At 35.4% G+C, this 13,332-nt stretch overlaps 1 protein-coding gene and 1 pseudogene across 1 annotated transcript in view; both read right to left on the minus strand.

The window, feature by feature from the left end:
- PRKD3 (protein kinase D3) overlaps positions 1 to 13,332 on the minus strand; it is a 51,043-nt gene that overhangs the window by 7,133 nt on the left and 30,578 nt on the right. Inside the window, exons 10-15 of the mRNA XM_016218947.2 lie at positions 12,170 to 12,446; positions 9,540 to 9,592; positions 8,402 to 8,474; positions 7,395 to 7,501; positions 2,236 to 2,397; positions 1,601 to 1,699 (exon numbers count right to left, since the gene is read on the minus strand). Of these exons, the coding sequence (XP_016074433.1) occupies positions 1,601 to 1,699; positions 2,236 to 2,397; positions 7,395 to 7,501; positions 8,402 to 8,474; positions 9,540 to 9,592; positions 12,170 to 12,446 (771 nt within the window). The remainder of the gene's footprint in view (positions 1 to 1,600; positions 1,700 to 2,235; positions 2,398 to 7,394; positions 7,502 to 8,401; positions 8,475 to 9,539; positions 9,593 to 12,169; positions 12,447 to 13,332) is intronic.
- Positions 2,429 to 7,352, minus strand: LOC148091615 (small ribosomal subunit protein eS4, X isoform-like; annotated as a pseudogene).

Here is a 13,332-nt window from a genome sequence, read left to right on the forward strand (position 1 = left end):
GTGGAACAAATTACTGCTATTTAGATTTGGAAAAAAGTTCTACCTGAAGGTAGCTACAGTCACTACCATGTCCATTTGGGAACAGAGTTCTGGAAGTGTGATACGCATGGCAAAACCAGCAGATGTTCAGATTTGGGTGATGAATGATGCAGCCATGCCAAATAAGCAAATACCAAATACTTTCCAGAGGAAATGCCCTCATTCACAAAATGTCTTCAGAAAAAGCACTGATATAAAGTGAGAGAAAAGGGATTTGGCTTGTACACACCAGTAGTAAAAATAGTGACAGGAGAACAAAGATAAAGGTGTATCCAAAAGATGCTATTTTGAGGATATGGACCCTCATAGATGTTTTTATGATATTTGTTTTGTCATTATTGAATTTGGCTACTTCTCTATTTTAGTCTTTGAAACAGGACTATTAACCATGAAGAAATAGGAACTGTTTTTTTTTGGTAAATGCCATATTTTGGCTAGCATCTTGATAAAGTAAAGATGACTTGGCAGTTTGGCAACTGAATAAAGAAGTGTGGCCATGGCTAGCACTTGAGCAAAAAATACTATCAAGTAAATGGTGTTATCTTCCCTTTGTTCCTAATGGAACAACTGGGATCACTGGAGGTCAGAAAGCTGGAGTTTTAGCCTTAGCTGTAGGGGTATGCACCCTTTGCCCATATTATTTGGAATGAGGTAAGATATAGAAGCACTTTATTTAAAACATTGCACCAACTATCTCTGACCTTGCAATGATAAGGAATCACTTCTAACCACACAGGCATTATAAAAGAAGATGAACTACTTCTTTAAAAGAGGTTATGAAATAAATTTGGATCAAGATCAACATTTTTAATGAAATTTAACTGAGTAAAAATCAGAGCACCACACATAGGGCACACACATGGTGTCATATGCGTGTGGGTGCTAGTGATGATGGGAAATGTACTTCTTAGGTAGGTTTTGGTGAAAATGTTTGAAATATAATATTCTAAAGAGCAAGAGGAGTTGGCTTCCTGCCAACTAGATAATCAAAATCTTTTATCTCTCAATTCAGGGTTACCCGTCAGTTTGTTTTGTTCTGAGCAAGGACCACCTACCAAGGTAGATTCTCCCCCACTTCATTCCTAACCCACAGAGAGGTGTTACAAACAATCTACGTGTAGAAGGTATTCTTTGAGCTCTGGTAAAGTCTAAAAAGTCTTAATGAAAATAATATAATTAGTAAAATTTGAATTCAAACTATTCAGGTATTAATCATCACTGGCAGTTACACGCTAAAAACCATTTTTTTTTTTTTTTTAAATATATCTTTATTGATTTCAGAGAGAGGAAAGGAGAGGGAGAGAGAGAGATAGAAACATCAATGATGAGAGAGTCATTGATCAAGCCCACAACCCGGGGATGTGCCCTGACCGGGAATCGAACCCTGATCACCTGGATCCTAGGGTCGAAGCTCAACCGCTGAGTCACGCCCGGTCGGGCTGAAAACCATTTCTGTAAAATTGTTATATATTTGAACCTATAGCACGACTTTTCATTATGTGGGTACTTTGTAATGTTAGACACTTAAAATGATACTTAAGAAGGTTTAGAGAAATCTCACCTGAGGAAATGGCTCTGCTGATGCGAGTAGCACATTTTCTGGCTTTAAGTCACAGTGCACAATATTCTTAAAATGTAGATTCCTCAAAGCAACAAGTATCTGTTATTGAAGGAAACAGATTTTTTTCAGCACCTGGAAAAATCAAGCTAAACTCCAATCTAACCCATTGAACAGTACAGTAATTTGAAAACACTACAGTTCATCAAGGTTTAACTGAAAGTGTTATTCTATTCTTCAAGGTCAACAATTCCCACATTATCAATATGTAAAATATACATAATGCTATTTAACTCTTTTATGTAGTTTTTAACCACCCCAATATAGTTAATTAAAAAATAAAAAATAAAAAGTAAAGCATAGGGAAGATAGTCAATAATATTGTAACAATTACGTATAGTGTCACTTGGGTACTAGACTTATCAGGGAAATCACTCTGTAAGTTACATAAATGTCTAATTACTATGTTCACATGAAACAAATAATGCATCAACTGTAACTGAAAAATTTTAAAAAGAAAACTTAATAAAAAAGACAGCTGCTTCTAAAACAGGATAAAAGCAAAATTAAAATAAAAAACTAAGCAGTTATCTTTTACTGTCAAATAAATTTATTCTCGTTTAAAAAAGTTAAAATACCTGTGTCACCATGAATTTAGTAATTCGTTCTGGAAGTCGACTTTTCTCACTGGATAGAATCATTTCCAACATATCTCCATGCAGCTTTTCCATTACTACAAAAACTCGTTCTGGGGTTTCAAACATACATTCCAGGTTTACAATCCCAGGGTGGTGCAAATTCTGAAGAGTTGTAGGATTAATTGTTGGAATACATGGCAAAGAAAGAAAAACAGCTTAGAAAAATAAACTTAAAAGCAAACAAAAAAGATCACAGATTATGATTTTTTTCAAGTTATGGAGAGCTGATGCACTGAGGGGAAAGAATGTCTCCCCAATTTTATTATATAACTGCCCTTATCCATTCCTCGTGGGAATTACTACTTCTTTTCCTTCTCACCTTTCAATCTTGTGACACTAACTTTATGCTGTTCATGAATAGGCACCAATGGCCAATCAAATGTTAGCCAATTACGCAGGGCTCTTTGGGGCAGGATTTGTGAAGGTCTGCTCAAGGTAGTTATTTACCTAAGTCTTGATTCTCATTGTATTATATGTCAATTTGGTCTCCCTCTTCTAGGCTCAGCATCTTTTTATCTCCATCAATCCATGTTTCTTGAGTACTATGTTACCAGGGTTGGACAAAGGTGAACATGTTACTGTTTCTGCTAATAAAAAGGCTACCTATCTTACTCTGGGGGCGGGGGGGGGACGACATGACGACGATGGGACGGGACACACAAAACAAAACTTCCTTTAAAGCGAACTTGAGAAGTCAGCCATGCTAAAAAACATTCAATAGCTCTTTATTTTTGGGCATAAATCTGAATTCCTCTGCTTGGAATTTAAGATCTTAAAAAATCTGGCTTCATTCTCCCAATTCTTTCTTAAATATGCTCTACTGGCCCAAATGATTAAATTTTTTACTTCTTGTGAATAGAGATATTTTTCTTATGCTTTTCCTTATTATGGGTACCTAATTACACTAAGAGGGCAAACTTTTTTTTTTCTGGCCTATGTGGAGTTCTGCCTCTCAAATGTTTTTAAATCCTCCATTGCCTCTCAATTCCCCCTGCAAGTGCCTTAACTTCAGCTCACATTTCTTCTGCAACACTACTGCAGCAGCTTCCTCTACACTCCGTGTGCAGCAGTACTTACCCCACGGTACCACATTACGCGTGTATGTATCTTACTAGGTAGCTTCATTAGCCTAACGTGTCTTAGTCATTTTAACTCAATGTCTAAATCATAGTGGTTCTTTTAAGAAATGTTTAGAAAATGAGTAAGAAGCACAAAATATTGTTTACTAATCAACTTAAAACAACTTAATGTTCCAATTTAGTAATCAACTTAAAACACCATGATATTCCAAGCAGCAAAATAAAAAGTGGCACCATTTTATAGCAGATAAATGAAAGTGAAATAGCCCACAGTAGTGGGTGTAGTAATGGCAGTAAGCAGCGAAAACTTCAGAATATCGTAACTTTCTTTGGTCAGCCTCAACTGGAAATGGGGAGGGCTGTCCCGTTGGCTGTAGTCGTCTATCTCTTAAGCCTCACGCCCCCAACCTCCATTAAAACCACACACATGCACACACAAAAACAGAACTATGCTGTAACATTATTCTCTCTTAACTTGTATTTGTTTAAATATCCAGTTTTCTCTGAAGTCTGTTTTGGTACATTATAATTTTGTAGAAAATTAACCATTTTCACCAAGTTTTCAAATTTATCTCATAGAGTTGTGCAAAGTAGTATCTTAAGATTCCCTCAACTTTTTTCAGTATTTGTGGTTATCTCTTCAAGATGTTTTTATATTTTATTTTTTTGATTCGGTTGGCCACTTATGTTGTTATCCCACTCCCCCCAGAAAACCTGCTTTTGGACATATTTTACACTTTTTTGTACTAAATGTATTAATTTCCTTTTATGTAATCCCTTCTGCTTTCATTAGGTTCACTGTTCATTCTTTAACTTCCTGAGTTGGATTCTTAATTTATTTTCATTCTTTCTTGCTTAATATTTGAAGTTAAAAAACTTTCTCTGAGCAATAGTCCAAAAAGCTCTGATACAGTTTTTTCATAATTATTTTCTAAATAGTGCTCTGAAATCTTGATTTTGCTGATTCAAAAATTAAGATATTAAAATATTTTCAGGTGGTGGAGCTGTTTTTTTTTTTTTTTAATTTTTGATATTTATTTCTAGCTATACTGCATTAAGATAAAATAATACTGTTTGTTATTCTTTAAATATTTATATCTGAATATGTATATATTCAAATGACTGGCTATTTGGTATAGTGTGATTGGCACTCTTCCACTGTTCAGTGCCCTTCTTCAATTCATTTACTATTTTCCCTTGAATTAAACCTTATCAGATCATGACCCCCTTGACTGTCTTCTATTTGAGAAGGCACCTAGTTATCACAATTGTGGATCTCAGAAAGAGGCAGCAAAACAACCAGTTCTTATTGTTGTATCCCTTCCTGTTCACACCCCTGCTCCATCCTTGGTTTTGGAAAAATTTCTACCTATTTTGTAAGTCTGAACTCTCTTCTTTTATAAATAAAAGACAGAGTATGCTTTTCTGTTTACCACTTTTCTTGTAGCTTTTGGATGATTCCCAAGAAGGGGGAAATGCTGAATTTATAACACAACATTCAAAATAGAAAGTTCCTGCTTTTCTGATAATGTTTCCTCATTTACACAGGTAGCCACAAGAGCACCACACCTTTTCTCCCACTACTCTACTATCCTCAGACAATAGCAAAAGAAACATTAACATTACCGTATCTCTATGAAACAAAAGTAAAAATCCCCATTTCTTTCCTGCACCACAATGTGCTCCCCAGATGTGGCAATGTTGACAGTGTATGTAGATATGAATCCTTTCCTGTACATAACCGTATAAAGACATATATAGTGTACACATTACCTTAAGAATCTATACAAATGGAATCATTCCATACTTCCTTTTTAAAAATTTAATGTTATAAATAATACCCCACATAAATACATTTATTTAACAAATAATAAGAGTATTTGCTATGTGCCTACTACTACGTAGGTAGTTTGAATTCATCAGTCAACAAAACTGATAAATATCTCATTTCATGGAGCTTCTTCCTGATGGGTAAGTTTGAGAAAAATTAAGTATAGCTTCTGGCACAAAATGAGGCATTCACTAAATATAAAAATGAAAATATTTTCTATGAACAATTTGAAGAGAATCTACCGTGAAAACAGTATTATATTAATTTAAGATGACAACATTATATTTGGAGACACACTACAATTACTTAATTCTATTCCAGTTAGGCAATTTCAAGGAAAATAACCAGAAGGATATACTAATAAAAGTTTTTACATTGTGTATTATCTTATATTCAGTTACTATGATCCAGAGCTGGTAACACGGGAAAAGTGGTTCAGTGTTTGTGATCAAAATGACATCAAGACAAGCTTTAGGAATATATCCTTAATATTTATTTTTTTTGCATATTAATTGGACAATGAGAAGGGTTCCAAAATTAGATATGAAAAAAGCTCTCTCAGCAATGTATTCACACCCTAATACAGAGTGTGAATGCTAATATTCTATTTAAGGCAGCTTTCTTTGTAGGAGGCAGCCTTGAAGTGAGCACAGGTAGCTTGTAGACCAATCTTTTATCACTCCTCTGAAAAAGAAGTGAGGCAAATTTATTACTAGTGACCAATAATAAATGTAAAATTAATTATGTGTTTATAAATTTCTCACCTTCCTCAAGGAAGCATAAGTGTAGTGAGTATGTCTTCTTGAACTTCGCCCACAAGCAAATGGGGCGCTGACAGCATTAACTATCATATCACTATGATTTCTAAAGTATTATGCAAAAGCTACACAACACATTAATAGAAACTTGTGTATTATGTATTATATATTATTTTATATGATATTAAATATTAAAAATATAAGATAAACATTTAACATAAATACTCAAGATAAACGTGCTATAATGGGTACCTCATCTGTGAGACCTGGGTGGTGCCACAATGACCTAACAAATGTGATGGTAGATGTACCAATTATTTTGTGCTCCTGGAGTGATGAATTGAGAATGATATATTTTTTAAAAAAGATTTTACTGATGAAAATGTCTTCTAAATAACCACCATAGAGCAAAATAACAGCATTCTTTGTAACTCCTAGCTTACTGTAATTTAATTTTTCCTTTTTTTTTTCCATGCTGTATTATCTTAATAATTAAGTACAGACTTTTCCAATTATGCCACCTAGAGTTCATTTCACCCACTGCTCTGTTTGGCCGCAAGTCTCTTGTCTCTCTCTTCAGAAATAGTGAGAGGGATACCCTTTCCATGGGGAAGGGAAATCCATGGTTTGTTGCCTTTGCCAATTACAAAAATGTTGGAGAGCCGGGTGGCAAAGCTGTTGCCATTGGCATCCTTCACGTGAACTATGTCAAAATAACCAGGGTGCCTCTCTGTTGGTTATGCCAATTCTTCCCACGTTAGCACCTCCAATCACCATACACAGATTACCAGTGTCAAACTTGATGAACTCAGTAATTCTGCCTGTCTCCAAATCAATCTGAATGGTGTCGTTCATCTTGATGAAGGGATCATGGTAGCGGATGCTGTGAGCATCATGGGTTACTAGATGAGGGATTCCTTTTGTGCCCACAAAGATCTTCCTCACTTTACACAACTTGTACTTGGTCTCCTCAGGTATAATATGACGAACAGCAAAGGACCCTTGGTGTCACAGGTCAGATGGGAATTCTCTCCAGTCTGTTCCTTAAAATGATGAGAGGGAGACATTCTCTCAACTTGTCGGGAATGGTAGAGGGCCGAGGAGCACACACACCAGCCAGTTTATCCAGCATCAATGCTTTGCAGCTGCTACACGCTTCAGGTGCTTCTTGGGACCACGAGCCATGGCTGCTCTAGGCACAGAAAGAGGACTGCCTTTTTCCAGTTTGCGGAGAAAAAAGGTTCCCTAATTTTTCCTTTTTAAAAAAGAACTTAAGGAGTTAATTCAGATGCTCACCACCCTGTCACTGAGCCAAAAGGTCATATAAGATGCAAAAACCTGCATCTTATTCTCATTAGTACACTAGACAGTCTCTCATTTAAAATCCATAAATCAAAAATTAAAACCAATATAAAGCAACATTTTTTTTACCTGTAAAATAGCCACTTCATTACGGAGTTGACTTTCCTGTTTTGTGGGAAATCTCAACTTATCAATTACTTTAATAGCCACATCCCTTCCAGTCTTTCTATGTTTTCCTATTTTTAAAAAAGTAGAGAAGGGAAAGAAGCAAATTGACAAGTCACATACAATACATAAGTTTTATCAGAAAGTTATCTACAGACTAACATTTATATGAATTTACTCTTATGTTTCTTTTCTTTGGCTCATTTTGTTCTTTTTCCTTCACTCACCTTTAATTTTGAGAAATAAATTATTGCTCCTAGTAAAGGGAATTTCATTATTTGAAATGGTAGAAAATTTGAATCAACTTGTTTGGTGAAAAATATTCTCCCTTATTAAATGACAGTTAACTACCCTCACCTGGTATTCAGAGACTGTCAAGATGGAAACATTGTACCAATGAATTAATTTTATTCTAGGTTCACTGAGCCAGTACAGTGTGATTTGACCACATATCAGAGCAAGCCTGGAGGCAACAAGGCCAACTGGGAGATAACTGTACAGTCTTAGCAAGGGATGACAAGGGTTAAACATTCCTTTTCTTTTGTAATGTAGATACAGCCTATAAAGTACCCTTATGTACGTTAAGTTAATATTAACAACCCTGTGAGCTATGCAGATCAGCTTTTATTAGCTCCATTAAACTGATGAAGATACTGAGGCGCAGTGAGGTTAAACGACTCTGCCAATATCCTAAGTCACAGAGCAAACAATAGGCAAATGGCACCATTTGTGTTGAAAAACCAGTAGGGTATAAACTTCAATAAGCGAGCATAATTTCATACCATTTATTTTTCCCACACAAATATCTTATGTATGAGCTACAGGAAGAGATAAAGTAAGGATATTGTGAAACTAATTTTCTTATTCTTTCCGTTACTTAATTGTGACAAGGCGTAACAGCTGGCAGATGTTTTAAAATTTCATAATTTTTCTATAGTGTGTACAACATGTAAATGGCTCTAGTTACTTGCCTCCATAAACGATGCCAAACTGGCCTGAACCAAGCACTTCATCTGCAAAGATCTGGTAAACAGTACTGATGTCCTATTTAGGAAAGAGTAAGCAGTTAAGTATAATTTACCTTTACAAAGCATGTCAACATCTCTGATTCTTTTCATTTAAACACTTAAATACACTTTTGTTTTTATGACATAGGGAACTAATTTTCAGAACAGTATTTTATGAAACATTGGCTTTCCATGTTCTAGAAAAGTAAGCCTAATTTTCATACTATCACTCTCAATGTGCAAGTATAATGTACTCTGTAAGAAGATTATTTGGGACAAAAATGCTTTGAATAAAAAAAATCTTATATTTATTAAGTAGTGATCTATAAAAAGTAAATTAACATAAATAATTAAGAATAAAGTTTTACTTATTTTACCATTACAGAGATCTGCCACCTTTGATTTGGAAATAAAAAACAAACCCCGAAGGTTCGTATTATTAACATTAGGCTAATTTGCAAAGACTGATGAGTTTGTATGAGAAGTCTACAACTCAAATCCATGCCTCAATTTTATCCCTCCCCTCCCTCCCCTCCTCCTCTTTCCTTTCTTTTATTTAAAAAAATGGTGGTTGTCAGAAAATTCTTGGGGGTAGGGTGGGGGGAACATCTCTGATGCTATCGACAACTCTTCAGTCAAGGTCACCCTTCTGTTTGGGTATGTGCTGCGGCCTCCATGAAGTTGAGGACTCTTATCTTGCTTAGTGTTACATTCCTAGCCAGTGCCTGTATCATGGTAGTCACTCCATTAAATAATTTAGTCTCTTAGGCCTCAATTTCTTCATTGGTAAAGTGGATATAACATCTATCTCACTAGATTTCTGAGTAAATTAAATGAGGATCTATACAAAGTGTCACGATGTCCAGTGCCTGACATATAAAAATCTGTACAGCTGACCCTTGAACAATGTGGGGGTGAGGGGTGCCAACTTCCATGCAGTCGAAAATCAACATATTACTTTTTACTCCCCCAAAACTTTACCATCGTTGACCCTTCGCATCTGAGGATTCAACCAACTACAGAATAAAAATAGTTTTCACCCTGTAGTTAGATGAATCCATGGATGTGAAACCCAAGGATACAAAAGGTAATTTTTACTTACCACATTCTCCTGGATCTGACAATTAGATACAGAGATACTAGTAGACAAATCTTCTGTAAAATATAAGAAAGATGTATGAGAAAAGAACAAAATTGTTAATATATGACTTAGCAATATTAATATGTGAATTACTAATATGTGAATGCCCACAGTATATTTAATTTAAACCATTGGCTTACATTCAGTTAATATCATGTAATTACAATTGTTTTAAAAAAATTTACACACGCAACACTAGTCCAGGAAGAGGAAACTGGTTCAGTCATATATGATACATCCATACAAAGGAATATTATATAAACATTTAATAGTGTAGAGCTGTAAGTGCTGAGTCAGAAAGCTATCCATGACATCAGTAAGTGAAAAAAGGTAAGGGGCAGGTAGCAGCATTTGAATTAAAAACAAATAAAAATATGATTACTTCTAGTGGGTGGGGAACAAAGATTTTATAGTTTTTATACTCTTCTATACTGTTTATATTTTTTAAAACATAAAAAGCATATGTATTACTTTAATGAAAAAATTTAAAATTAGGTAAATGTATATACTGTCATTGAAATATATCTGATATATATTAAATAGTGGATAAAAGCAAGTTGTAAAAAGAACACAGAGTATACCCACATTTTTTATCAAAATAATGACAATCTAGAATAGATAGGACAGGTGCCCTGCCTCCCAATGCCTCCCCATATCAATAAATATATACCAAATTATTAATAACGGTTTTCTGAGGGGAGAGATACAGAATTGAGAATGGGGGGATGTTTTATGTGTATAGGGAGTACTTTCTCATTTTATATGATACATTTCTAGAAAGTTTAAATGTCTGTATTATTTTGGGGAGAAAAGTAATTAACAAGAAAAAGAAAAAAAGAGAAACATGGAAAGTAAGCAAGAGACTAGATATCAAACATCTAGACTCCTGGAGACAACTCAAAGAAACAAGGTATGAAATTACCTTTGTAATCCCAAATATGAAAATATAAACCTTCACTAACAAGAAAATGTAAGTAAACTATACATCAAAAATAAGTGACTATCAAAAACTCTGTCTTAAGTCATTTAAAAAATATTTCAAATATTGAATATTAACGAAACAAAAAAAGTGCAGCATCCACAAAATTAATGTGTCTAAAATTCTGCTTTTCAGTAGTTCCAGTTTCCCAGTTTAAGTCAATATTTATTTTGTTTCAAAGGCATCGACTATCTAGCTCCATCCAGCTTTAATTTCTATTGCTTCCCAGAACTCTGCTCCAGACAGGTTGTTAAAATAACAGCAACAGCAGCAGCAACACAGTAATACATCACTAATTTGTCAGAAACTGTGCGAAGTCCATGAAGAATATTATTATTCCCACTTTAGAGAAATGTGGAGGCCGAGATCACACAGCTAGTAAGCAGCAGAACTGGGGCTTCGTCTTCAGAATCCTCACTCCCAACCCTTCCCCAATTCTGCTTTCAGGAACCCTTAACCCTAGTGAGGAGGTCCATGGATGTGCCTGTACTATACAGGGGAAAGGTCCATGACTTTCATTCAAATATATTACAGTTCTGCCTAAAATCCTTCCAAACTTAAGGAGCACTGTGAGTATCCATCTATTTACCTTCTAATAATATTAGACATCAAACATGTTCATGTCATTACCCTTGTCCCTCTGATCACACTTATCTCCTCAACTAGAGAACACTACCCCATCTACCTCTATCATTTAGCCCTGCCTATCCTAACCTACCTGAGATCCAAGTTCAAATCAGGTTCTTCTACCATGAAGTCTGTTTACTCTTCCTATCCACATCTGAGTTCCTCGAGTAATGCATCACTCGTTTTTGCACTTTACTGCTTTATGTACCATCTAACACTTGTGGATATGTCTCATCTCCTTAAACAGCTTTTAAAACTTCTGGTTTTCTTTTGTATTCTAGCTCAGGGCCAGCATAATGCCCAAGAATAGCTGCACAAAATAATATAGCTGAACTGAAATAAACTATACTTAGAAACTGGCTGTTTCCATTTAAAAATATTTGTCTAAGAAATGAATTATGTTTCCCCATAAATGACATAATGCCAATGGAGGGAAAGTGCCATTATAGTATGGCTTTCTGATTAAGTGTTCACTTGAACCTTTATCAAATTATGTTGGTGCAAAGGGCATATGTTACAATATTTAAAATATTTCTGAATGTTTTGTTAAAAGAAATAGAGTATTTCTGACTTCACAGATTTCACGAGTGTGATGTGAAACAAAACACTTTATATACAGCATGGATGCCAAACACTGCTGTATACATTATAGGTTTTTCATTTAATACTGACAACCCTATAAAGGTGCTATGAGGAGAGGTACTTGTCTAACGTCACATAGCAAGTTGGCCAAGCTAGGATTGAAATGTAGGGAGACTGACCCTGGAGCTTAGCGCTAGGGTATAAATGTATGTATGTATATAGTGTATATGTATACACTATAACCAACATAACTGTATAAAGGAATTAACTAATGGTACTGGTTACACCAGACAAAGCTTAAAATGAGCATTAAAAATACATACAGAAAACATGACCACACCACAAAATGCTTAAGAACCAAAGGGAAAAAAAGAAAAAGGCCATCAACAAGCTTATTGCTTACTGTGATCTTTCCCTTGCCCCGGAGAAGTGCAAACACTGGCTTGAGGGGTTACAGGCATGAGGGCTTGGCGAATTGCTTTTTCCCAGCTCTGTGCTACATCAAGTCCAACTCCAGTGGCAGCAAGAACAGGATTATGAGAGCTGTCCCCATTGTTCTCACCAACAAAGTAGACCATAGTGTCAGTGATGATTTCAAAACAGTGTGGGTTGCTGCCTTGTGAAATGTTTGTGAAATCTTGTGGCGAAGATATGCGTAGAATTTCTGAAAGTGGAATTTCCTGAAGTAAAAAATTAAGCATTGGAAAATATAAAACTTCTCTGTTTTTATTTTCAATACACTAAACAAAGATATGCATTTCTAATAAATGCTATGAAGATGAACACAAGTACGTGGCCCATGGAACACACAGTGAAGCCTTACGATAGCATCTGCCTTGAATGATCTGCATGTCCAGCAGGGACAGAGGCAAACCATGAAGTATAACAACTGTCCGTGATTCAGGCCTATCGCAGGTTATTAGAATGTAAGGAAAGAGAGGAGTTAGGAAGCCGAAGGCTGCTAGATCCAATACTTGTCACTTTTCAATTGTCTTTAAAACACCCCAACAACTACTTCTCTACTGGCTGCTCTCTGCAAGATACATATATCCCCAAAAGGAGTACAAAGCAGAAATAATAACAGCAAATTAGAATGTCAGTGTAGGTTGTTTAAGCACTCCATTCTGGTTCTGTCCATAGCTGTAACAACCATTTATGTTTAGTCCATTCCTAAGGCAAAAAAAGTTATTAAAAAACAACAACCAACTAACTTTGAATCACTTGTCTCTATTTTCTCTTACTGATACAACTGCCACACTTACAAACTTGTTGGTGTCGGTCAGTGACATGGCAAAATGTGGAGCAAGCCCAGCAAAGGATACAATACAAAGCAGATGAGCCAAAAGAAGCACTTGGGAATTGGGACCCAAGGTAAAATGGAAGGCCAGAGAAACACAGAATATCATGTTGGCCTGTTCTGGGCAGGCAATGATCATGTGAGTTTCTAAACAATTTAATCTGAGTCATGGTACCAGAAGAAAAGCAGCAGAAACCTGATAAGCAAACCAAAACCAAAGAAACACACAACAAAAAAACTACCTTTGGTAGAACTATTATTGGGGGTGA

This window comes from Miniopterus natalensis, chromosome 13 (genome assembly GCF_054644295.1).
Source record: "Miniopterus natalensis isolate mMinNat1 chromosome 13, mMinNat1.hap1, whole genome shotgun sequence".
NCBI classification, from domain to species: domain Eukaryota; kingdom Metazoa; phylum Chordata; class Mammalia; order Chiroptera; family Miniopteridae; genus Miniopterus; species Miniopterus natalensis.